We start from the raw sequence: 26,774 nt of genomic DNA, 5'->3' as shown, positions 1-26,774 counted from the left end.
GTTTCCAGAATGAGATTTTCACTCTGCAGCGGAGTGTGCGCTGATATGAAACTTCCTGGCAGATTAAAACTGTGTGCCCGACCGAGACTCGAACTCAGGACCTTTGCCTTTCGCGGGCAAGTGCTCTACCAACTGAGCGACCGAAGCACGACTCACGCCCGGGACTCACAGCTTTACTTCTGCCAGTACCTCGTCTCCTACCTTCTGAACTTTACAGAAGCTCTCCTGCGAAACTTGCAGAACTAGCACTCCTGAAAGAAAGAATATTGCGGAGACGTGGCTTAGCCACAGCCTGGGGGATTTTTTTAGAATGAGATTTTCACTCTGTAGCCGAGTGAGCACAGATATGAAACTCCCTGGCAGATTAAAACTGTGTGCCCGACCGAGACTCGAACTCGGGACCTTTGCATTTCGCGGGCAAGTGCTCTACCAATTGAGCGACCGAAGCACGACTCACGCCCGGGACTCACAGCTTTACTTCTGCCAGTACCTCGTCTCCTACCTTCCAAACTCTACAGAAGCCCTCCCGCGAAACTTTTAGAACTAGCACTCCTTAAGGAAAGGATATTGCGGAGACATGGCATAGCCACAGCCTGGGGGAAGTTTCCAAAATGAGATTTTCACTGTGCAGCGGACTGTGCCCTGTAATGAAACTTCCTGGCAGATTAAAACTGTGTGCCCGACCGAGACTCGAACTCGGGACCTTTGCCTTTCGCCGGCAAGTGCTCTATCAACTGAGCGAACGAAGCACGACTCACGCCCGCTACACAGAGCTGTATTTCAGCTTTATTTCTGCCAGTACCTCGTCTCCTACCTTCCAAACTTTACAGGAGCTCTCCTACGAAACTTTCAGAACTAGCACTCCTGAAAGAAAGGATATTGCGTAGACATGGCTTAGCCACTGCCTGGGGGATGTTTCCAGAATGAGATTTTCACTCTGCAGCGGAGTGTGCGCTGATATAAACTTCCTGGCAGATTAAAACTGTGTGCCCGACCGAGACTCGGACTCGGGACCTTTGCTTTTCGCGGGCAAGTGCTTTGCCAACTGAGCGACCGAAGTTCGACTCACGCCCGGTACTCACAGCTTTATCTCTGCCAATACCTCGTCTCCTACCTTCCAAACTTAACAGAAGCTCTCCTGCGAAACTTGCAGAACTAGCACTCCTGAAAGAAAGTATATTGCGGAGACATGGCTTAGCCATAGCCTGGGGGATTTTTCCAGAATGAGATTTTCACTCTGCAGCGGAGTGTGCGCTGATATGAAACTTCCTGGCTGATTAAAACTGTGTGCCCGACCGGGACTCGAACTCGGTACCTTTGTCTTTCGCGGGCAAGTGCTCTACCAACTGAGCGACCGAAGTACGACTCACGCCTGGTACTCACAGCTTTACTTCTGCCAGTACCTCGTCTCCTACCTTCCAAACTTTACAGAAGGTCTCCAGTGAACCTTACAGACCTAGCCCTCCTGAAAGAAAGGATATTGCGGACCAAAAGGCAAAGGTCTCGAGTTCGAGTCTTGGTCGGGCACACAGTTTTAATCTGCCAGGAAGTTTCATATTAGCGCACACTCCGCTGCAGAGTGAAAATCTCATTCTGGAATCATCCCCCTGTCTGTGGCTAAGCCGTGTCTCCGCAATATCCTTTTTTCAGGAGTGCTAGTTCTGCTAGGTTCGCAGGAGAGCTTCTGTAAAGTTTGGAAGGTAGGAGACGAGTTACTGGCAGAAGTAAATCTGTGAGTACCGTTCGTGAGTCGTGCTTCGGTCGCTCAGTTGGTAGAGCACTTGCCCGCGAAATACAAATGTCCCGAGTTCGAGTCTCGGTTGGGCACACAGTTCTAATCTGCCATGAAGTTTCATATCAGCGCACTCTCCGCTGCAGAGTTAAAATCTCATTCTGGAAACATCCCCCAGGTTGTGGCTAAGCCATGTTTCCGCAATATCCTTTCTTTCAGGTGTGCAAGTTCTGCAAGTTTCGCAGGAGAACTTCTGTAATGTTTGGAAGGTAGGAGACGAGGTACTGGCAGATGTAATGCTGTGAGTACCAGGCGTGAGTCGTGCTTCGGTCGCTCAGTTGGTATACCACTTGCCCGCGAAAGGCAAAGGTCCCGAGTTCGAGTCTCGTTCGGGCACACAGTTTTAATCTGCCAGGAAGTTTCAAATCAGCCCACACTCAGCTGCAGAGTGAAAATCTCATTCTGGAAACATCCCCCAGGCTGTGGCTAAGCCATGTCTCCGCAATATCCTTTCTTTCAGGAGTGCTAGTTTTGCAAGGTTCGCAGCAGAGCTTCTGTTAAGTTTGGAAGGTAGGAGACGATGTACTGGCAGAAGTAAAGCTGTGAGTACCGGGCGTGAGTCGTGCTTCGGTTGCTCAGTTGGTAGAGCACTTGCCCGCGAAAGGCAAAGTTCCCGAGTTCGAGTCTCGGTCGTGCACACAGTTTTAATCTGCCAGGAAGTTTCAGATTTCAATTACATTACATCATGGTCAGACAGAGATTCCTAAATAAGATACTGGATTGTAAGACGTACCCAGCAGCAGATATAGACTCAGATCACAATATAGTAGTAATGAAGAGTAGTCTGAAGTTCGAGACTTTAGTCAGGACGAACCAATACGCAAAGAAGTGGGATACGGAAGTATTAAGGAATGACGAGATACGTTTGAAGTTCTCTAACGCTATAGATACAGCAATAAGGAATAGCGCAGTAGGCAGTACAGTTGAAGAGGAATGGACATCTCTAAAAAGGGCCATCACAAAAGTTGGGAAGGCGAACATAGGTATAAAGAAGGTAGCTGCGAAGAAACCATGGGTAACAGAAGAATTACTTCAGTTGATTGATGAAAGGAGGAAGTACAAACATGTTCCGGGAAAATCAGGAATACAGAAATACAAGTCGTTGAGGAATGAAATAAATAGGAAGTGCAGGGAAGCTAAGATGAAATGGCAGCAGGATAAATGTGAAGACATCGAAAGAGATATGATTGTCGGAAGGACAGACTCAGCATACAGGAAAATCAAAACAACCTTCGGTGACATTAAAAGCAACGGTAACATTAAGAGTGCAACGGGAATTCCACTGTTAAATGCAGAGGAGAGAGCAGATAGGTAGAAAGAATACATTGAAAGCCTCTATGAGGGTGAAGATTTGTCTGATGTGATAGAAGAAGAAACAGGAGTCGATTTAGAAGAGATAGGGGATCCAGTATTAGAATCGGAATTTAAAAGAGCTTTGGAGGACTTAGGGTCAAATAAGGCAGAAGGGATAGATAACATTCCATCAGAATTTCTAAAATCATTGGGGGTAGTTGCAACAAATCGACTATTCACGTTGGTGTGTAGAATATATGAGACTGGCGATATACCATCTGACTTTCGGAAAAGCATCATCCACACAATTCCGAAGACGGCAAGAGCTGACAAGTGTGAGAATTATCGCAAAATCAGCTTAACAGCTCATGCATCGAAGCTGCTTACAAGAATAAGATACAGAAGAATGGAAAAGAAAATTGAGAATGCGCTAGGTGACGATCAGTTTGGCTTTAGGAAAAGTAAAGGGACGAGAGAGGCAATTCTGACGTTACGGCTAGTAATGGAAGCAAGGCTAAAGAAAAATCAAGACACTTTCATACGATTTGTCGACCTGGAAAAAGCGTTCGACAATATAAAATGGTGCAAGCTGTTCTAGATTCTGAAAATTGTAGGGGTAAGCTATAGGGAGAGGTGGGTCATATACAATATTTACAACAACCAAGAGGGAATAATAAGAGTGGACGATCAAGAACGAAGTGCTCGTATTAAGAAGGGTGTCAGACAAGGCTGTAGCCTTTGGCTCCTACTCCTCAATCTGTACATCGAGGAAGCAATGATGGAAATAAAAGAAAGGTTCAGGAGTGGAATTAAAATACAAGGTGAAAGGATATCAATGATACGGTTCGCTGATGACTTTGCTATCCTGAGTGAAAGTGAAGAAGAATTAAATGATCTGCTGAACGGAATGAACAGTCTAAACACTACACAGTATGGTTTGAGAGTAAATCGGAGAAAGACGAAGGTAATGAGAAGCAGTAGAAATGAGAACAGCGAGAAACTTAACATCAGGATTGATGGTCACGAAGTCAATGAAGTTAAGGAATTTTGCTATCTAGGCAGTAAAATAACCAATGACGGACGGAGCAAGGAGGACATCAAAAGCAGACTCGCTATGGCAAAAAAGGCATTTCTGGCCAAGAGAAGTTTACTAATATCAAATACCGGCCTTAATTTGAGGAAGAAATTTCTGAGGATGTACGTCTGGAGTACAACATTGTACGGTAGTGGAACATGAAACCGGAACAGAAGACAATCGAAGTATTTGAGATGTGGTGTTATAGATGAATGTTGAAAATTTGGTGGACTGATAAGGTAAGGAATGAGGAGGTTCTATGCAGAATCGGAGAGGAAAGGAATATGTGGAAAACACTAATAAGGAGAAGGGACAGGATGATAGGACATCTGCTAAGACATGAGGGAATGACTTCCATGGTACTAGAGGGAGCTGTAGAAGGCAAAAACTGTGGAGGAAGACAGAGTTTGGAATACGTCAAGCAAATAATTGAGGACATAGGTTGCAAGTGCTACTCTGAAATGAAGAGGTTAGCACAGGAAAGGAATTCGTGGCGGGCCGCATCAAACCAGTCATTAGACCGATAACAAAAAAAAAAACACCTTTTAGAGGCAGGGTGTAGGATGCTTACTGTCGAATCAACTCGCACATGAGCCGTTGCCGTCTCCTCAAAATCTTCTGTGTGAACGTTTCTTGGTCCCAAACCTCATCAGCTCTTGAACAAGTCAGTTTTTTGTAACTTACTGTGGAAGAGCATCCATGGCAAGTAGCAGAACGACAATGAAACCACCCGTAGGTGACGAGGCCTTGAACGTCCACCCCTAATCAGACAAAGTGGATGTCGTATACGTCGATCCGTGGAAGATCTGGCAAGAAAGTACAGTGTTACTGCTGGCACGTTTCGCATCACACCGTTCAGCGGACATTGTGAAACAACTGGCTCCACATCCGGTGACTCATACCATGTTGACTTAACGACATAGTCAATTAAGTTTTCAACGGGCACAGCCTCATCGAGATTGGACCGTGCATCAACTGAAACTTGTCGCCTGACAGTATGAATTACTTTCGTTGCTACACGAGGTCGAAGGTGGTGATCAAATGCGCTGTCATCCAGGTGAACAGTTTCTTTAGCCCAGCGGTCTAAGGCGCTGCAGTCATGGACTGTGCGGCTGGTCCCGACGGAGGTTCGAGTCCTCCCTCGGGCATGAGTGTGTGTGTTTGTCCTTAGGATAATTTAGGTTAAGTAGTGCGTACGCTTAGGGACTGATGACCTTAGCAGTTAAGTCCCATAAGATTTCACACACATTTGAACATTTGAATGGTTGCTCTAGACATTCACCGCGGCACAAACGCATGCCTGATGGGGCAGCGTTATTCACCTGGGCTCCTACGGGAACTATGGTTGTAATCAAAGACACCATGAAAGCTGTGGACCAAGCGTGAAAGTTATAACGAACCACATGCGTCCTTTCAAGGTTGATGACATCTTACAGCAATACGAGTGACCTCGTCGGAAGGCCGTAACGACGCTACAGTGGTTTTAGGAGCATGTTAGTGATATCACATTGATGTCTTCGGCACCAAATTCACCTGCTCTGAACACAAAGGAACAAATTTAGGGCTCAATTAGGAAATAGCTCCACGCCTGCAAACCAACGGTCTGCAGTTTACAAGAAATGCGTTCCCCGTGTCACCTTGTGTTACATACTTTCAGAAACCTATCAAGGACTTCTCGAATCTATGATACCCAGAAAAGCTGCCATGTTACGTTCCAATGGTGGACCAGCACTGTTTTAAGCAGCTGATCATCACGTTTCGGCTCATTAGTGAATCTACGACAAACATTAACGTGTTGTTTACAGCTCTAAAATTGACCGTGGGCACATTTATGTCTGTTATGAAGCGTAAGAAGTTTACAAAGCTGTACCTTACACACTTTGTTCATTCAAGAAGTCCTGCCATCTGAAACATTCATTTGCGGCCATCGGTTACTTTTACCACAGTTTTCGGCTTATGCTTCCCTACCGTTTCCATAATTGTGCACCTAAATGTTCGGATATCCATGTGGAAAGAAAAGAGAACGTTCATCGACCAACGACTACTGCCATTAGTTTTCTAACGATTGTTCACCAGATGTCACTGCAATAACCAAGTGTATCATTGCTGCGATGTTATCACGGTAAATGTATCGGGTGAAAGTTACCTGGTAGGTCAAACAAATATCATGACATTCAATACAACTTCGGGAAGTTAAGAAAATTCTAAACATGCTTCGTTAGTATTAACCCGTTCAGGATCCTACGTCTTCAGCCTATAGATTTTACGTGCTTAATTTCAGATATTTAACACGTTACCCCATTTGTAAACTAATCACGCCCCTGGAGCTGGTTTACGCTTTCCGCCTCGAGGTATCATAAGTGATAACTCCAGGTTTTATTTTTTTCTCGGGCGCCTACGCAGCTAAACGTTTTCTGACTTGTGGCATCATGTGCAATTCGCATTGAACTTGCACGTCTCACGTCTTCATCCTTCTGCCGAGCAACACAAGCCTGGCAGCACTGACTGTGATTCGGATCGTGCAGCTGCACCGCATGTCTCGGTGAAGGACAAATATCTTTATAATCATAGGTGTTTTTACATTCTTTAATAATTTATTAAAACTTTACAAAAATTTCTCAATTAATAGCTAACTATAAGTTAGTGTTGTAACGGACTTATAAGCTTTAAACTTGTGCCATACCTTATGATATCTCAGCCTCAATTCCCACTTTGCTTACCTCAGTGGTAGTGGGGTTATATTCTTTTAGCTTGTTTACCAGACTTCATCGCCATGTTCCGAAGAATAGGTCAAAATGCCCAGCAGAAGGCTGCACCTTTGTACGACGTAGACAGTGCGAAGTGTTCCTTTGCTTCGCTACGACAGGACTTGCTTTACACATTCAACAAAAATTACAAAAAATTATAATTAAATCAGGAGAAGTAATGTTAACTCAGCACTGATCCCTGTGGTAACATGAGGAAGAGCAAAACCTCTTTGAAAAAATTTGGTATAGTAGTTTTCTTTAAAGTCATGTCCATTATAATTATCCAGGCTGTTATGCAGTGGTCGGTTGATGAATTCTGTGTCTATTCCCAACTCTTCGTCCCCGTCTGCGGTGGACATCTTCAAGGGGGTCTGTAGCTCGATGGAAGGTCCAACACACCCACTGGTTCGCTACTTTCTTCAAGTATTTAGGACTGTTTCCTCACAATTTTTGAAAGATTTGAACCAAGAGTGTATTTTGCCCTATCTTGAAATCTACGACTAAAGGGAATAATATGTGTATCGTACATGACGGTTTTTCTGTAATAAAAAAGATGCAGGTGCAGAGTTGTGTGTACAATTGTCCTGCTGAAGTCCGGAGTCATCATATACCATCTATAAGAAATTTATTACTCTTTCAAGAACTTCTTGAGAGTCTTTCATTACTAACACTCACACAAAGCAATTAGCACAGTACCAACATACTTGCACTTTTAATAAGTGCTCGGTAGTGAAGAGGTTATACACGGAAGCTCTTCTGCTAATTGTCTACCATAGAGTCCTTTCTGTATCTACTCATTGCAGTACCTTCCATTTCACATTTTATCTGCCCACAATATAGCCTGCATTTTTCGATAGCTTCAAATGCTACCAGTCCCCTCTTCAGATTTCTAAGTTTCAGTCCCCAACTATGCATATAGGGACCCAGACGTAAACTTTCAAGAACTTATTCTTCAGTTACGCATGAATGTCTTACACCATTAAAGCACTTTTGTTGAAGAAAGCGATCTTCACCTTATACAGTTCTGAAATATTCTTTGTGTACCCGACGTGTGTAATGTTGCTTCCTAGAGAGGAGAACTTTTTCTCTGCTTGCACTCCTGCCAAGCAGGTCGTTATTCTACGTCTACCTTTTCATTTCTGCACTCAGGTATGCAGGGAGCACCTCTAAACCCCACTATCAAGGGAGGGCTACCTGAAGGCAAAATCCTGCCGCAGTACCTCAAGGATCTGGGCTACGTAACCAGGGCTATCGGCAAGTGGCATCTGGGCTTCCACAAGAAGGAGCTGACGCCCACATACCGCGGGTTCGACTCGCACCTAGGGTACTGGAACGGCCACGTCGGATATTATGACATCATTTTGGACTATGGAGTAAGTACCTTCTACTAAATTCTTAAGTAACTTCTTTCATGCACATCCCAATACCGTACACATAGATGCCACAGTGCAACAAACACTTGAGGACTTTTATAGAGTAGTTTGTATGTGTATGGTGCATGTGCATATGTACTCAAAAACCCACTACATTTGTGTGACTGCACAGCGCGTTAAAACTATTTCCCTCTCTTCCTATCCCCTTCTAGGATGAAGCACAGCAAAGAATGCGAGTGATCAGCGATCGTGTAGTCAAAACTGACCGGACATTTCCGTGTAGCTACAACAATTACAATTGTTATGTTGCTTTTATTTCCATGGAGGGTTCTCTGCCAGTCTTTGCAACCAGACACTAATCGTATTCAACACTTCCTGCGTTTCATAATAATTTTAGTGACAATACAAGGATACACACACACACACACACACACACACACACACACACACACATATATATATATATATATATATATATATATATATATATATATATATATATATATATATATATATATATATATATCAGGGTCTCAGCAGGTTCTTCCATTTCTAAAGATCGGGGTCCCGTTATTTGCGGAGAGTGATAATGAACTCAGATTGATGACTTAGCAACCAATGTCACTTGGTTTAATCTTGATGGAACACCTCTGTGACGCTTCCAAATATACTCCACTACCCCTTTGAAAAAGTCGGTTTAGTAAGTCAATTTCGTCTTTTCCACATCGTGTCGATGCTACAATGATTCACCATATGTCTCTGATCGGCTTACACAGGTTTCAGTAGACCACTGCGCGAAGACACATATCAGTGAACAGAACATCTCTCCAAGTTTCTACTGGTAATCTGCGCTGTGATGTAGTTTAGGTAGGCGGTGGATGTGTCAGAACATTAGGACAAATCGTCCACTCCGTTCTGTAATATGTAATTAGTTCACACTAGCAAATAGGCAGCCCAGTAAACAGACTTCTAAAGGAAGTTGCTGTTACAAATTTCCATGCAGTTAGTGTCAGCGGCTTCAATCAGTTGTATGCATTTATTGACATCCGGCATGTCACAAAAGGTAAGCACCTTTAATGTGAAATAAGAACTTGCACAGTCTATCGTGTGACAGTTGTCTGCTTTAGGTATGTCTTGGAGTTGTCACAAATTAACCTCATGAAAACCAGAGAGGCACCTATGAAATGCACTGTATACTAACCTTACAGCGTCAGGTACCCACACATGACAGTCGCAAATATGACGTTGCTCGGCCCAGTTTCTTTTATTAGAAACGAAAACAAAAACTTAACTGTGGATTTGTGAAAACACAACAGCTTTGAAATTGTGAAACTGTTCCTGTACGCTGGGTGGAGATTCTTCGCATATCTACAACGCAATTTTATAAATGTCTCTATGGCAACGCCTTTTCATAGCTCCACAGACGGCTATTGTTTACGCATACAGCTGTTGGCACTTTGCACTTGCAAGCTGTAAAAAAAGCTGACAGGCGCCAGGAATTTGCTTAAGTTGACTCGACTGCAAGAGTGCCTTAGTAGCAAGTAATAAACGTATTAAAACTTCATGCATGATGCGGGAATCTTCACGCACCTCAGTGTTTGTGACACCATATCTCTTGCACTACTTCGGTAGGTACATTCAGCGGCATATGTGGATACTGTCTGCACATGTAGTTGCGAATAGAATTAGTAGCAAAGAAGTAATAAATTTAGAAGATATGCCCAATACGGCATTTTTTGAAGCGTCTCAGTGTTTATGACGTCATATCTCCCGTGCAATGTGTTTTACCAAGATATGATTTTGCAGGTGTATTCATCGGCATATTTACATACTGCCTGCTAAATTTATTGCGAACAGGGCTAGTAGGACAGAAGCAACAAACTTAAGCGTAACACATGATGCGGCAGTTTTTCACGCATCTCATTGTTTATGGCGTCATATGTCCTGCAGTATGATAGGTAGAAATGGTTCAAATGGCTCCGAGCACTATGGGACTTAACATCGGAGGTCATCAGTCCCCTAGAACTTAGAACTACTCAAACCTAACTTACCTAAGGACATCACACACACCCATGCCGGGGGCAGGATTCGAACCTGCGATCGTAACGGATACGCTCTTCCAGACTGAGGCGCCTTGAACTGCTCGACCACACCGGCAGGCGATAGGTAGATCTTTATTACCCCCACAGCAATTGCTGCCTGACAGTAAGGCATATACCTACCAGGTCTGTGGAAATCAGTGCAGAGGTTTTGGAGGAGATGTGGAACATATACAGACAAACATATACACACGTACATCCATTCACTTTATACGTATTTATGGTTAATTATTGACGAAAACAAGTAAACACGCAGAAGGCCAGAAAGGAAAGAAATGAAACTTTATGACTAGAGTGGGTATGTAATGTTATTTCGGTGATTAAAAACGAGTCAGATTTACAAAAAGAAAAAAAAATCTAGGTAATGTGATCACCCTCATCGTTATGACGGTTCACTGCTTCTGTCTTGCATTCATGCACTAATTCGATTGAGAAGTATGCCATAATGCCATGTTATCCTCTCCCGAAGCTACGTATATCACCCATAACTATGGAAACTGGACCTTGACATCCCACATAATGGCGCTGGAAAAGAGTTCAAACCTGAACTGGACCCACACATGCTGCGTGGGGAATAGATCTGGGTATCTGGCTACCCGCAGAAGTACCTCAACATCACGCATATGTTTCATAGTGACATATACCATGTAGGAGGGGCGTTCAATAAGTTACGCAACATTTTTTTTGAGATTAAGTTGGTTTTATCCAGGTTTCCAATCCCCTAACTTTTGGCTGCAAAACCCTATTTTACAACATAATCTCCGTCAATTACGACAGCTCTACGCCATCTTACTGGGAGAGACTGTATGCCCAAATGGTAGCACTCAACTGGTCGACGTCGGAGCCAAAGTGAATGCTGCATCAGTAACCTCACCATCATCCACGTGCCTCCTTCAGTGGGCGAAACAGATGGAAGTCGGATGGTGAGGGCTGTAGGGTGGGCGAGGATGAACCCTCCAACTGCGTTTTCTGAGCTTCTCTGGGATGTGCAGACTTGTGTGAGGCCTTCCATTACTGTAGAGAAGTCCGTTTCCATTCTTGTGTAGACTAACATGTCGAAGTAGTTTGCTGAAGGTAGCTCAATACACTTCAGACTTGATAGTAGCACCCTGAGGGAGACATGTTACGGAATAAAACCTTCAGGGTTCCACAAGACCGTCTTCATGACCTTACTGCTTTGAATCTTTCCTTCGGAGGAGCCAACACGCGGGGGTTCGTGTAGGTTTGCGTGACCATGTTGTGGTGATGACAGACGCCTCGCACACGACTCACCGTGCTTTTGGTCACTGCCAGGTCTCCGTAGATATTCTGTAAGCGCCTGTAAGTATCAATGCTCTGGTTTGCCGCCAAAAGAAACTCAGTGACAGCTCACCGACCAGAACGCACCTCCGTAACTGACGCTATTTTGAAGCTCCACCAGCTATTAGTACTTCATGAAACTGTAAAAGCCGAAGAGGGAGCATCACACGATGTCCCACAACAAATTCGGCATTTTATCAACCGAAATCATGTGAGAAAAAAAAATTGTTGCATCGCTTATTGAACGCCCCTAATATAGGTGAGCATTGTCCTGCTGAAAAATGGCGTGAAAGGATGTGCGTGCTGTACTGTTTTGCCGTCAGAGTTACCCGCCGTGATCTGACGCCTTGACCCGACGTCTCTCCACACCATGACGCCAGAAGTACCGCCGCTGTGCGTCTTAAAAACATTGGAAGAAAGGGACCAGTCTCCAGGTGGCCGCCATATTCGCTGAAGTTATCACACACGCTAAACACATCGCGACGCCGTTCGTCAGCAATACATGCTTCGCAGTCACGGCATCACTCCAGACACAGCCGCTTACGTCGTGCTGTTAACAGAGGACAACACATAAGAAAATAATGCCCTACTCCACCTGCTGCAAGTTTCCGCCCTGTTGTGTTCCATGACACACAGAAAGTATGCAAATTCCCCTCGATATGCGAAACAGATAAAGAAGTTTCTCATTTTAGACGTGATCCCATAGAAAGTGAGGTAAGTGACATAAATGCTTTCCCACACGAGAATGCGCTTGGTAAAGTAATCCTTTCCTGGATTATCTTAACGAAATGGCGCATAGGATTTACTCCTACGTCTTCTCTGTGAATCCCTCGCAGATATTGTCCATCGAAGTAGTTCTTGTAGCGTTTTGGGTTCCTTGGAAGATGCAGGCAGGCTACCTGCGATTGTAAGTGGACAAGCGGATAGCTAATTTGCTTAAACTAAGTTCCAGGATGTCATTATGATGCGTTTATTAGCAAACACATTGAAACAGTTACAATTTAATAGTACGAAACAATTCCAACTCAAAAAGTGAATAAAATTCGAGAGCGTTGTAAGAGAGACTCCTGCATAAGAACAGGCTACAGGTACGTCCTATCACCGATTGTTGGGACTTGCGAATCCTCTTATTTACATGTACCTCTTCGTACATCTTCGGTAATTTAACGGTATTCCTTTTTCTATTGAATTAACTGGTTTACTGCGTAGCGATATTATGACATAAAAGGCCTGATGACCCGTAGGCTACTCCTAGTATTTGGCACATCAAATGTGGACTTCAGTAGCTAATACTTAATGACGGAAATTCTGAGTTTCAAGCCAGAACACTAGTCGTTCCTCTCTGTACTGATTGCCGAGCAAGATTAGCTTTCACGGCTCGCGTGCTTGTGCACACTCGCATGATTCACTACCGCCCCATATGGTCCACTCGCCACCATAACCTTCGTGGGAACCAGCTACCTACTCGCAGCCATTATATTCTACAGCTCTGCTTCAAGCCTTCGAATTACTTCTTTTATCTGATGAGTTCTAGTAAACGTAAAATTTAGGAAATAAAATACATTTCAAAACAGGAGGAACCTCACACATCTTGCCGCGCGGGATTAGCGGAGCGTCTAAGGCGCTGCAGTCATGGACTTTGCGGCTGGTCCCGGCGGAGGTTCGACTCCTCCCTCGGGAATGGGTGTGTGTGTTTGTCCTTAGGATAATTTAGGTTAAGAAGTGTGTAAGCTTCGGGACTGATGACCTCAGCAGTTAAGTCCCATACGATTTCACACACATTTGAACATTTTTTGAACCTCACACATCTTATTCGGTGATTTCGTTTCAAAATTGCATATTTCTTGAAATAAAATTCCGATTTTGAAAGATAGGGAGTCATCGAATTATAGGCAATAGGAGTAGACACAAGAAGACAGTAATGAGAAGTAGCAGAAAGGAGTACAATGAGGAACATAACGTCAGTATTGGGGATCACGAATTAGACGATGTTAAGGAACTCTGCTAGCATGGATAGCAAAATAACCCATGATGCACGGAGCAAGAGGGACATAAAAACAGACTAGCACTGGCAAAGAGGATGTTTCTGGCAAAGAGAAGTCTACCAGTATCTAACATAGGCCTTAAATTGAGGAAGAAATTTCTGAGAATGTGCGTTTGGAATACTTTGGGAAAACCGGAACTGAAGATAATCGGAGCATTTAAGGTGTGGGGCTACAGAAGAGTGTTCTAAGTTAGGTGGACTACTGAGTTAAGGAATGAGGAGGCTCTCCGCGGAATCCGTGAAGAAAGGAATATATGGAGGACACTGACAAGAAGAAGGATGGGATGATAGAATTACTATTACGACACCATGTTAGTAGATGGAGCGATAGGCTGTAAAACCTGTAGAGGAAGACATTCAGTGAACAATTGAGAACGTAGTTTACAGTTGCTACTGTTGACTAAAGAGGAGTTTATACAAACATCAAAAGGACGATGATTTTCAGTGTGTGGGTATCGTCAAATTATTTTCATTCCATTTCAGATGCTCTCGTAATATATATACCCATTACTATTTTTAATATGATAAATAATAAATGCAAAATAATAAAGAGAATGCCAAACGTCGCATTCAGCATTCAAGACAAAGAACACAAAATTTCAAATATTCTTTTTAACTACAGAATTTAGTGGTAATTATTAGTCACATGTCATTTCGTTACAGTTAATTATATAAACAACACTAAGCATTTGACTCACATTTTTGGCGGCTTCGTTATCGCTCTATAGAAATCCATAACCACATTCTTTAACATTACATAAACACAAATATAAAAACATATGCCTTAATTAGTTACTCGCTATCGCTCCGGGTGTTCAATTACGTTAAACACGGGGTAATAATTCTCCTTTTACTCTATAACACCTGGTCGTCCACCACAACATTTTCAACAAGCGCTACCGACCCGATGGTAGTTCTTTTATAGTATATGTCACTGAGACATTATGTTCATTTAAACCGTGCTTCACTCGTTTATTGAAACAGTCGATCCTGGACGCTGTAGTCGCAACATACTTCGTCACTGTCAGCCATAATTACGCGGTTTTCAGCCGAATCTTTTTTCTTACTGACTGCCACTCTGTTTTTGACTTTCATGTCATGTCATCTCGTTATCATGGCTCCAAATTTCCTGTGGTTCCAGGCGTCATCAGTTTCATTACGGTAACGTGCAATAAAAAATGGTTCAAATGGCTCTGAGAACTATGGGACTTAACTTCTAAGGTCATCAGTCCCCTAGAACTTAGAACTACTTAAACCCAACTAACCTAAGGACATCACACACATCCATGCCAGAGACAGGATTAGAACCTGCGACCGTAGCGAACCTGCAATAAACAAACGTATTTCATACACGACATACTACAAAGCTTTCACATTTTCCATACTGATTGCATATTATTAATTATTTTCTTTCTCTCCCAAATGGCACAGAAATGTTTATCAACGTCCCGAGTAATTAATTACTGAATTTACTACCTATACACATTAAATCATATTCACCAGTTAAACTAGTTCATGTAAAACGAAACACACTACCAAGCAATCAAACATAGAATATTTGGCTGCAAACGTCCCTTAACACCACTGGTGTTTGCAGTTTCTATTTGCAAACAGTGGCTCACCCCTTTTACGTCACCTATGTGTTCGTTTTAGCGTCGATCCTGATATATGGACGCCACCTTCCAGGAATCCATTGGTTCGGGACTGTCCATAGATCCCTTCACTTTAAATACCACTCCGGACATCACCTTCCACTCGCTTCCTTATCTACAAGGCCGTTCAATTCAGGGGACATCGCGTATGTAGACACGATGATAAAATAAATTATACATGATTTCTTAACATTAGTTTCCTCTTGCCAGTAGCATCTCCCCACTCTGCTGTAGACATTGAGCGCTATTTAGTACATGGTCCTTTACCCATCGACAATTTATTTCGACCATTTATTCACAAAAGAAGTGCTGTTTTCATTATCTGGAATTCATGCTAGTCACATACTCATTACGACGGTATTTTTTAACATCGCCTTTTAACGACTGGGATTCAGAGTGCGTCACTTCTACTGCTTTTGAATTGGGTACGTTGCCCATAATTTAGAGGTCTTCAAAATTTCATAACACAGCTTTAGCTTGCCCATAATACTAAATGCTTTCTCGTCATTTTCATTAATCTTGTACATTTCTAAAATACATTCTGTTGCTTAGAAAGCCAATTCGTTTATCCTCCGTTTACAGCTTGTAAATTACTTTTACCATATCAGTAACTTAGTGTATCTTCCCGTCACACTCCACCACGTTTGTGATATTTGAAACCACATTCGTATACTTTAAACCCCAATTACTTGCTCCTCCTTTTTCCATGTTGTTAATTATTTTCATTTCCTTTACTTTAACTTTTATTCCACTGGTTGACACTCTTTGTTTCAGTAATATTATGACGATTCTTTTTTCTTCCCGAGGCAATTTCATATTTACTGGTTACGTACAGAAAACATTGACTAATCATCGTCACAAAGGTTTGATTTTGGTCTTCTTTACAAGACACTTAGTATTTGCGAACATTGTATTATTTTCTGTACCATAGATCTTAACGGTCACACTATCCTTCTGAAAATCAGGACTTCACCAACTTTTCTATAATAAAACCAATACATCGATCTGATACCAGCATGGCAATAGTTCTCACTACTTTTCCTTTTCAATTATTACCAGTTTCTTTATTCTAACTGCATGTACTACCTCTAATTTATGCACTGGAAAAACTGACATGCTCTATGTACTTATCATTAGCTCGTAAGATATTCCTAGTACAATGGCATCTAACCTGCTACAGATTCCAGTGACCACTATTGTTTCAATACCAAGAACGTCAACACTCACACTAAACTGATAATTCTTTTTATTCTCATCCCTTATTCCTTTCCCATTAAATTACTCATGATTATTACATCACGTATTACAATGAAAATCCGAAGTCCCGTGAAAGTCCTCTTTTTTCAAAATCGTTAAATTGTCTCTTACTGTCAGAGTGTAAATACTCATCAGAGTTTCTTTTGTCACAGTTATTGTTTCGCATATAGCCGTAAAACATGAAGCCCTTCGTTTCGCACCTACTCTTTTCCTAGGGAAATCATCACCAAACCTTTAATGCTATTTTGAGGGAAAGTTTGCCTTTGTTTCCTTTCCCCCATTTTTTTAATTTCCTTCTTATCCTCTTCCATTCGTTGCTTTTTTCTAGCAAATCAATCACCTAACACAAAGCCTCCAAAACATTTCCTATTTTCTTTCGGTGATTCCCAATACGGTGAACGTTTCTCTTACATGGAAATTCACGAAAACAACCTACATTTATTGGTGGTCATCTTTGGTGATCTCTTACTTTAGCCCTCCTATTCGATTCTGAATCTAATTGCTTCTTTACGTTTTCAGGAGAGATTTCAGTGTCTACAGTTTAAGATGATAACTGAATGCCAGCAAATTTAACAAGCACCTCCTTTGCATTACTAACATCAAATTTCTTAACAGATTCTACATTAATAGATGGTGTATTTTGGATTGGCTCATCTGTGACTAAGTTTTAATTAGATTCATATTTACTTCAGATTTGATTGTAATATTTAGTATGAACTGGACCTGTTCAGTTGCAACTAACTTATTGTATGCATCAGAAACTGTCCTCCTCCATTCTACAGTCTCATCACTGACAACAGCTCACAAAACTTCAATCGTATCTTCATTTTCATTCTTATTTTTACTAGGTGCCATCTCCTAGTCTCTCTCTTAGTCTTCTCAATGATTTTCCTCATATCTTCAAACTTTTGGTTAGACTTCCTACAAAATTCTTCCATTTTGTTGTTAGTTTCAGCAACTTTAGTCTTAAAGCTCTGCATTATTTCCTTCAATGTACACTTTTTACTTTCTGTTATTACGTCCTTATACATGGCAACCAGAATATTTGCTTCAGATACATTGTCTGCAGTGCCCACAGCCCATTGAACCATTTCCTGCTCGTGATTTAACGTTAAATCACTTACATCCCTGAAGTCCCTCACATTGTTCCGATGGATATGAGTTACTGATTTCTGCTGAGCCTATCGCTTCTTGAGCCATGTTATGCTCCGTGTTTTCTACTTGACTTTTCGGCTTGTAGTACCACTCCTAGGCAGCACAACATGACACATAATTATATATTATTCAAAACTGTTATTTACTCCTTCTCATATCCTATGTGAATTTTGACTTTCTATAGGTAAGTTTTATTGTTCTCCGGATGACGTAGCCATTTGTACATTTTGCCGATGCTTCGCCGGTGTGTCGAACTCCGGACCTCTGCGCCTCAGGGGCACCCCCTCTCTGCCGCTGTGACAGACAGATTCCCGCACGCCCTCTGCATGCATAGATGCCTCCCCCGGGTACGTGACTGCCGTCGCCACGTCTGTTGCCGCTGGCTTTTTTTTCATCCTCGCAATATCTTCCTGGTGATCGTTCGGTGTATTTCACTCTTGAAATGTTCATCATCCATGGACGCGGTTCATCTTTTCCGAGAAGTGAATTCGTTACTTTCCGCAACACACTTGTCGTACTCCGCGACGCACACAACTGTAACTCGACATTGCTGCCTGAAAGCCACATATTTCAGTCTTCCTAGTTTACAATTCACCTCCTGCTTCTATTTTCTACTTAGACAGAAAGTTTTTTGAGCTGACTACTTGAATTTTTGTGAGATAGTAGACATCTGACAGTATGGTGTTCTGAAAGGGTGATCAAGGTAAATACAATTAATGTCAAAAATTTCCGCAAAGAAAAATAAGCTCTTGTGTTAATAACCATGATTATAATACAGTAAGTACCTAATCGTTTACGTAACAAAGTACGCAGAAACGAGCATCTGCACATTCTTTTTCGTACATATCTATAGAATCACAGTCTCACATTCGTTTTCTGCCTCAGATAGCCAGTTCATCAGTTTCTTGACGGAAAGCTTAGTAACAACGGACTTGTGCCTAGCAATGCTATGTAGGGCATCGCCTATTGGAACTGCCTCTACAGGAACTGCGTCATCTGCTCTATAGCTGTTTCGGTTGTGACTACACTGAGGATCTGCGTTCATTTCCGCCCATCTTCCCAATTATCATCACTACTGAAGAATCCAATTTATTCGTTCACTGTAGAAACATCCAATTCGATACTGGCAGCATTGCGCAGGTGCAGAGGATGTTAATCGATTTATGGCCATCTTTTTTTTCTCCGGCGTTCACATTTTGTGAATACCGAAAACCAGGATTAATGAAACATTTTCTAATTGTTTCGTTTCTCACTTCATCTCATGCACTTTTAATCCAGCTGACAGCATCACCTACCGTTACAGACTTAGCTAGGCCATACACAGATGTGGCGTTGTCCATTTTCACATCCAGACAATGCAGAAGCTTTTTCGGTAATTTAGTTCAAAAGACCGGATCACTCCTTGACCAAGAGGCTGAACACGTGATGTTGTGTCCGTAGGAAAAATAATTTTACATCCAGATTTGATAACCCGGTGCATTATCTACGAAAAGTATGACATTACATTTCTCAATGCTCATTTGTCACACGTCAGCCAAGCATTTTTGTTTCCGTTCTAAGAGACAGAAGGAAGGAAATGTCTTTTTTTTTTAGTACAGTGGACGATTTCCTCTTTGTATCACCAGTCGTTCTTCTTTTTCACTGCAGACATTAGCACGAACAACGATCGTGAATCTCTGTTTCGCCGTTTTGCCGCCTTTACACTGATCATCCTTAACAGTTGGTGGAATAGATTTAAAAAATAGACCAGCTTCATCCACGTTGTAACTGCCACTACCACAACAGCCACTTATAATTAGATTAAGTCTCGATTCCCTGTCGGATACAACATCCTGATTAACGTCTGCACTTTCTCCACAGACTGCTTGAAAACAATACTGTACCGAACACGAAGTCGGTCCAACCAGCCGTAACTTGCATTGAAATTTGGGGTTCCAAGATAACGAGCAAATTCAAGAGCTTCTTATTGCAGTATCGGTGTGCTAATAGACAATCCTTTGTCACGTGCTTCTATTAACCCACTCTAAAACGGCATTATTAACTTCTTTCCATTGAATTATTGTTGACGTTTTCTTACCATTTCTTGGCAGTCGCGATTTGCAATTATATACAGTATTTCATTTTTTCCCACAGTTGAACTCACCAGCTAATTGTCACTACAATTTTTCGTTTTCAATCTCTCTAAGAACAGAATTTCGCTGTTCTAGTGAAAGAACAAGTAGCTTTCTTTTATTTGAAGTAGCCATGACTGTTCACTACAGAGGAAAAATCAGAACTGTTTGCTATTAGAATTAGAAATGACAACGAAATTTTAGAGATTGCTGTGTCACATTGTCGACGAGAAACCTTGCGTTAATACAGTATGTTCGTGATCGTCTGAAAGGAAGGACATTGTTAGTTAAAGAGTGATCGCTGATCGAGAAAAGCAGTGGTCATTTCAAAGGGGGTAACCTTTTCATTGGTCTTACAGAAAGTTATTTCCGTTCCTTAAAAATATGGCCGTTTAGAGAAGGGGTCGGCTCAGACGGGAGGTCTTTCCAGATGTTTAACTGTATTTTATTTGAAATTGCATCTTCTGCCCTTAAAATATTAGCATTTTCCCGCAAGATTATTCCCAGCTTAGGGATACCTCACGCCACGTCCCGTCGTTGTACTAGACTGACGTAAAAGCTTCTCAACTTAGTCACGATTCCGTAGAAAGTGATAGAATTAAAGTACTGATAACTGGTCAGGTCTTCCTACCCGAGACTGTAGTGTTTAATCTATCCCTTTCTTGGATTATCTTAGTGAATCGCTGTATGTAATTTTCACCTAGCTGTTTTCTATGAGTCTCTCGTAGATCTTGTCCCTCGAAGCAACCTTTGTAGTGCATTGGATTCTTCAACGTGATTCGCTTGCGTATAGCTAATTTACTTGAAATAAGTCCCGGGATACCATTACTATGCGCTTATTAGTAAACACCTTAAAACGGTAACAATTTGCTATTATGAAATAATTCCTCTGAAACTATTAATAAAGCTCAAGAACATTGTGAGACTGGCTGTAACGTAAGAACAGCCCCGCATCTCCGATATTTCCGAACCGGGGCAAAAACTTGACAGTGGCGCCCGTCCTGCCCCCAGCCCCCTCCCTCCGTCAGCCCTTGAGCGTCTGGGACAGGGCATTCCTCTATCGCACGTCACTGTACTTCGCTCTGTGAAACTTAAATATATGTGTTTTGTAGTGGGAGCCATCAAGCCTGTATTCAGGGCGGTGGAATTAAAATGTCATATGGTACATCTTCTGGTCCTAGAAGGCCGGTTTGGCATTCTACCTCTCATTAAAAAAAAAGACTCACGATTATTTGCGACGGGGAAGATAAGGGCTCTTCAGAAAATTTGTACTCTTTGTTGGTTATTAGCTAATAAGTTTCTCATTTGCGTGACATAAAATTAAATATAGGAATCACAAAATCAGTAAAGAGAAGAAACAAACAAGACAGTACACATTTCTTCAATCCTTAGGTCCCAGTATCTTTTGTCTCTAATCTTAATACAAATTTGCACGGCGTGCATTCCTTTTCTGCGAAAGAATCTACTACGTCAAACGTTTTTCTACATGAAAAATCAAAATAGCGTTGTCTAATGCTGAAAAAACTGTTAATACGAATAGTATCCAAGACTGGTGTGTTTTCTCGGTTTCGTTACTCTGTATGATCAAAAGTATACGGACACCCCAAAAACATACGTTTTTCATATTAGGTCCATTGTGCTGACACCTGTTGCCAGGTACTCCATATCAACGTCCTCAGTATTCGTTAGACATCGTGAGAGAGCAGAATGGGGGCACTCCGCAAAACTCACGGACTTCGAACGAGGTCAGGTGATTGGGTGTCACTTGTGTCATACGCCTGTGCGCGACATTGCCACACTCCTAATCATCCCTAGGTCCACTGTTCCCGATGTGATAGTGAAGTGGAAACGCGAAGCGACACGTACAGCACAAAACCGTACAGCCCGACCTCGTTTGTTGACTGACAGAAACCGCTGGCAGTTGAAAAGGGTCTTTATGTGTAATAGGCAGATATCTATCCAGATCATCACACAGGAATTCTAAACTGCATCAGGATCCACTGCAAGTACTGTAACAGTTAGGTGGGAGGTCAGAAAACTTGGATTTCATGGTCCAGCTGCTGCTCATAAGCCACACTTCACACCGGCTGGGTGTGGGTATGACGAATGTTCGGTGAACGTCATCTGCCAGCGTGTATAGTGCCAACAGTAAAATTCGGAGGCGGCGGTGTTATGGCGCAGTGGTGTCTTTCATGGAGGGGGCTTGCACCCCTTGTTGTTTTGCGTGGCACTTTAACAGCACAGGCCTACACTGATGTTTTAAGCACCTTCTTGCTTCCCACTATTGAAGAGCAATTTGGGATGGCGATTGCTTCTTTCAACACGATCGAGCACCTAACTATTCATAATGCACGGCCTGTGGCGGAGTGGTTACATGACAATATCATCGCTGTAATGGACTGGCCTGCACAGAGTGCTGACTGAATCCTACAGAACACCTTTCGGATGTTTTGAAACAATGACTTCGTGCCAGGCCTCACCGACCGATACCCATACGTCTCCTCAGTGCAGCACTGCGTGAAGAATGGGCTGCCATTCCCCAAGAAACTTTCCAACACCTGATTGAACGTATGCCTGCGAGAGTGGAGGCTGCCGTCAAGGCTAATGGTTGGCAAACTGCATTACCGTTGGAGGGCACCACGAACTTGTAAGTCATTTTCACCCAGGTGTCCGGATGCTTTTGATCACATAGTGTATGTCTATTTTGACACTGATAAAACGAAATGGGCCTTTCTAATTTTGCAGCAACTGCAACACACACCAAATAAGCGAGACTGTTTTTGCACAAAAGGTCATGTTTATCTACCTGATCTATGTAAGTAACACGACAGACTATAATTCACGGGGTAGAAATATCAAATGCCTATTAGGCCTACTGCAAGCAGAAAGTTTTATGCTAGAAAATAGTTTCACATTCCATTCATATGCTCCAGTTTCTCGAACGTGACATCGAAAAGTAGTAGTGCGAAATTCTTATATAAATTTGGAATCTTCATATTGTTCCTTATAATTTGTGTAATGTTCTCGTTTCTTCTCCTTTTGCCGGCCGGGGTGGCCGAGCGGTTCTGGGCGCTACAGTCTGGAACCGCACTACCGCTACGGTCGCAGGTTCGAATCCTCCCTCGGGCATGGATGTGGGTGATGTCCTTAGGTTAGTTACGTTTAAGTAGTTCTAAGTTCTAGGGGACTGATGACCTTAGAAGTTAAGTCCCATAGTGCTCAGAGCCATCTTCTCCTTTCTCGTTCTAACAGACAATGTTGTCACCACCAACTCTGTAACTATTCCTGCCATTGTCAAAACTTATTCTCCGGGCTACTTCACCAAACATGCCAGAATCACAGAATCCCGCGTTATTCTCCGGTTAAGCCCTATTACGTGTTCGTACGACGCCTCTTCCACGCTCTTGCTAGAATAGAGTTTAAAGTGGCTGCTAACCGAGAACTGAACAACTGTTATTGTTGCGATCTGGCAAAAATTTTGTGCCAAATTTCGTTTTCTTCGATACAGCGAGAAGATAATACGTAATCTTTCTTATCGGTTATTACTGTTAGTCGCTTATTTCCACTGAAGTAATCTGAATCTCTGGATCCTCAATAATTATAACAACGCTGATAATTCGCTCATCCAATCAACCGCTTAAACAAACACCAATTGGCCTTCACCCGTTCGGGTTTATTCGGCTCAGCTCGTGTAGCCCCGTCCTCTTTTGCCAGGGGGAACTTTTTCATATCTAGATGTGACAGGGATTCCCCTGGCAGAGACAACTCGTACAATATGCACGCATCCAAAAATCAACTTTTGAAAGCAACTTAGAGTGTGTTCAAAACTGTTCAAAAATCAAGTCGGGTGCGTGTTAACATCATACGAATAATCGATAGAGGAACGTGCGCTGGATGATAGGCACTTTGTGAAATACGGCTTCTTTCTTCAAGAATATGAATTTTGTGCCCCCTGAAATTGCCGCCCGAGGCAGATAACCCGGTTTAACCTCCCCCCCCCCCTTTCCCTGCTTCCGGGCCTGCGTAAGAACTCTTTCGCCGACTTGTGGCATAGATGCACGGCTGAATTCTCTTGCATGCTTCATGAAATCTTCAATTATTTAACAGAATTCATTGGGTTACTGAATTACCTGGGTCACTGCGTATCTATGTTATGGTGGTAAGGTGCTGGTGACGTGTAGGTTGCTGCAAGTATTTGCTGTGGCAAAAGCGGACTTTAATAACTAATATTTAATAAAGGAAGTTCCGAGTTTCGCACCAGAACGCATGTGGCTCTCCTACATACTGACTGCCGAGCAACATTAGCTGTCAGGGCTCTCCTTCTTCTCTCCATTCCCATGATTCACTACCGCGTCGTATTGACCACTGGACCACTTGTCACCGCCACGTTCGTGGGAACCAGTTTCCATCTCCCTGCCACTCTATTGTTCAGTGCTTCTTAGGGTAGCGAATTACTTCTGCTGTCTGCTGAATTCTAGCAAACGTAAAATTTATGAAATATAATACTCCACAAATCAAGAGGGATCTCACACATCTTCTTCGGTGAATTCCTTACAAAATTAGAAGAAAATTCCAATTTTCAAAACAACAGAAGCGCCGTATTATGGATAATGGTGATAGCATATACAGTTGATCCTTGCTTCTTCCTAGGCAGCAAACTTAGATTGTTTCCAGTTTCATCATTATCTGCTCTAAACATTTTTTTCATTAAATGATGTCTTTCAAGATTTACCAAAAAGAAACAAATTTAACAAGTTTATACAAGTATCAAAAGCAAAACGATTTACAGTTTCCTCATATTTACATAACATTTTCATTCCATTTCCCACGCTTTCGTAATATCTATACATATGCCATCGAATGGGAACGTAAGGTTCTACTTTAAAAATATTCTTTTTTTGTGAAGGAAACCACATCGACTCTTTTAGTCGACACTGATCTTCACTTGACAGATGTTATGAGCAGTACATGTCTACATCTCACACCAGCTACACGTAGCAAAGACGAACCACCAGAGAAAGTAATATATATGGATGCATGTGTGTGTGTGTGAGAGATAGTTTCTCACTGTGTGCAGGCAGAAAATTTACGACTGAAGGTCAGTGATCGGTGCTGAAACGAGTGCAAAACGTGTGTACCATTTTCTGTACACTAGTACTTACAGTATACTACCCCGTTTCTGATTCTCAAAAGCGTTACGACGGTGTAACATAACACTTAGTAATTAATACGTAAAACATTCGTGTGATAAATATTTCATGGAGGGAAGCTCTTTGGTCGACATATGTACGAAGAGGTTTTGGACCGAACGAAAGGAAACAGGTTCGTTTAACTTCGGAAAATCTATATTTCTTCTTGGCATAACCGGCAAGGAGTCTTGGCCAATGTCGTCCAGCAACTGTGGACTAGCTTCCTTCGTACCTATTCTGCCTGATAGTGTCTACTTGAATCGTAAGTTCCTTGTTCCACTGTTCGTCTCGCCATCTGATCCCAACTGCCTTTTCGAAGTACACGTGATGTTGGAAGACTGTCGGCCGCGGTGGTCTAGCGGTTCTAGGCGCACAGTCCGGAACCGCGCGACTGCTCCGGTCGCAGGTTCAAATCCTGCCTCGGGCATGGATGTGTGTGATGTCCTTCGGTTTGTTAGGTTTAAGTAGTTCTAAGTTCTAGGGGACTGATGACCACAGATGTTAAGTCCCATAGTCCTCAGAGCCATTTGAACCATTTTTTGTTTTTGAAGACTGTTCTCATAAACAAAGTATTTGGCGTTTTTTACTGATCTAATACGTGACCATACGAAAAACGGCAAAAATAACATTTACATGCGATTTACCTGTACTACCTGCCAGCTATGTAACGGGACTGCGCAGTTGCTACTGGATTACTAGTTATTTTTCCCGTTTTATTGTTCCATATAACACCTATCTCGAACCTAATACGGCGCTAGACTAATGTGGGACCGCTCTGTCGAATTAGTACGTAAAATTACGGTTTTAAAAATCAGTTTCTTCCACCGGGAAAAAGAAGTTTTGCATTGATACTGGTTGTCGCATAAACATTTGATGAGCAGTATTTGTTGGGGTTGAGTTCAGCGATAAAAAGTAGAATAAAATTACAAATATCTGCTGAAAGACCTAATAAAATGCTTCTTACAATTCTTGAGAGCGACACTCTGTGTGAATTTTGGCGTGTGTGCATATGTATTGTACATTTAATCTATTACCACATTTCATTGTGGTAGGCAGGTGCTGCGTTTGATTGTAGTGATAGCATCTTATCAACAGGGACATATCGCATTCACTTATTTATCAACTATTTAATCAAATCACTGTCCCGTTTCGATATTCCCTTGACGATTAGTCCGATGTGTACTTAAGGTATCCGGTTATCAAGAAACACATTGTAGGCTGGCGCTCCCTTATCTACAAGCGACTGAAATTCGTGAGTGATGAGAGATTAATTAGTTTCTCGCTATCTTGTCAAAAGTAGACGTATTGAGAAACGCGGCTGTAATACAATGACGAGGTTTATAATTTAAAAACCAGCCAGACGCTAGTATGGCTTAGAGAGGTTTATTGAAAGCAAAGTATTACCCGTTTCGGATTTATTAGAAATGAATTTCCAGATGACTGTAACTGGTTTCATTGCTTTTTTCATTGCTTTTCCGGGGGGGAGAGGGGGGGGGGGCATCGTGTAGAGGTGGACACTTCTGTGCGAGAAATTCCTCGCGTATTTGTGTTATGAATTTCAAGGTCAACACGCATGTGTTAACTCTAAAATGTGTGACGCAAATACACGAGAAAATCTTCGTAAAGAAATATATAACACCGCAAACAGCCTACATAGAGAGCAAAACGATGTCCCAGTTGGAGAGCAA

General features: G+C 42.3%; 1 protein-coding gene across 1 annotated transcript in view; it reads left to right on the top strand.

The window, feature by feature from the left end:
- The window catches only part of LOC126474835 (arylsulfatase B-like), a 79,277-nt gene that overhangs the window by 6,891 nt on the left and 45,612 nt on the right, over positions 1 to 26,774 (top strand). Inside the window, exon 3 of the mRNA XM_050102312.1 lies at positions 8,057 to 8,280. Coding sequence (XP_049958269.1) covers positions 8,057 to 8,280 — 224 coding nt within the window. The remainder of the gene's footprint in view (positions 1 to 8,056; positions 8,281 to 26,774) is intronic.

The sequence above is a fragment of the Schistocerca serialis genome, chromosome 4, assembly GCF_023864345.2.
Source record: "Schistocerca serialis cubense isolate TAMUIC-IGC-003099 chromosome 4, iqSchSeri2.2, whole genome shotgun sequence".
In the NCBI taxonomy this organism is placed as follows: domain Eukaryota; kingdom Metazoa; phylum Arthropoda; class Insecta; order Orthoptera; family Acrididae; genus Schistocerca; species Schistocerca serialis.
Note: the sequence above shows the minus strand (reverse complement) of the source record. Positions and strands in the feature narration are given on the sequence as shown.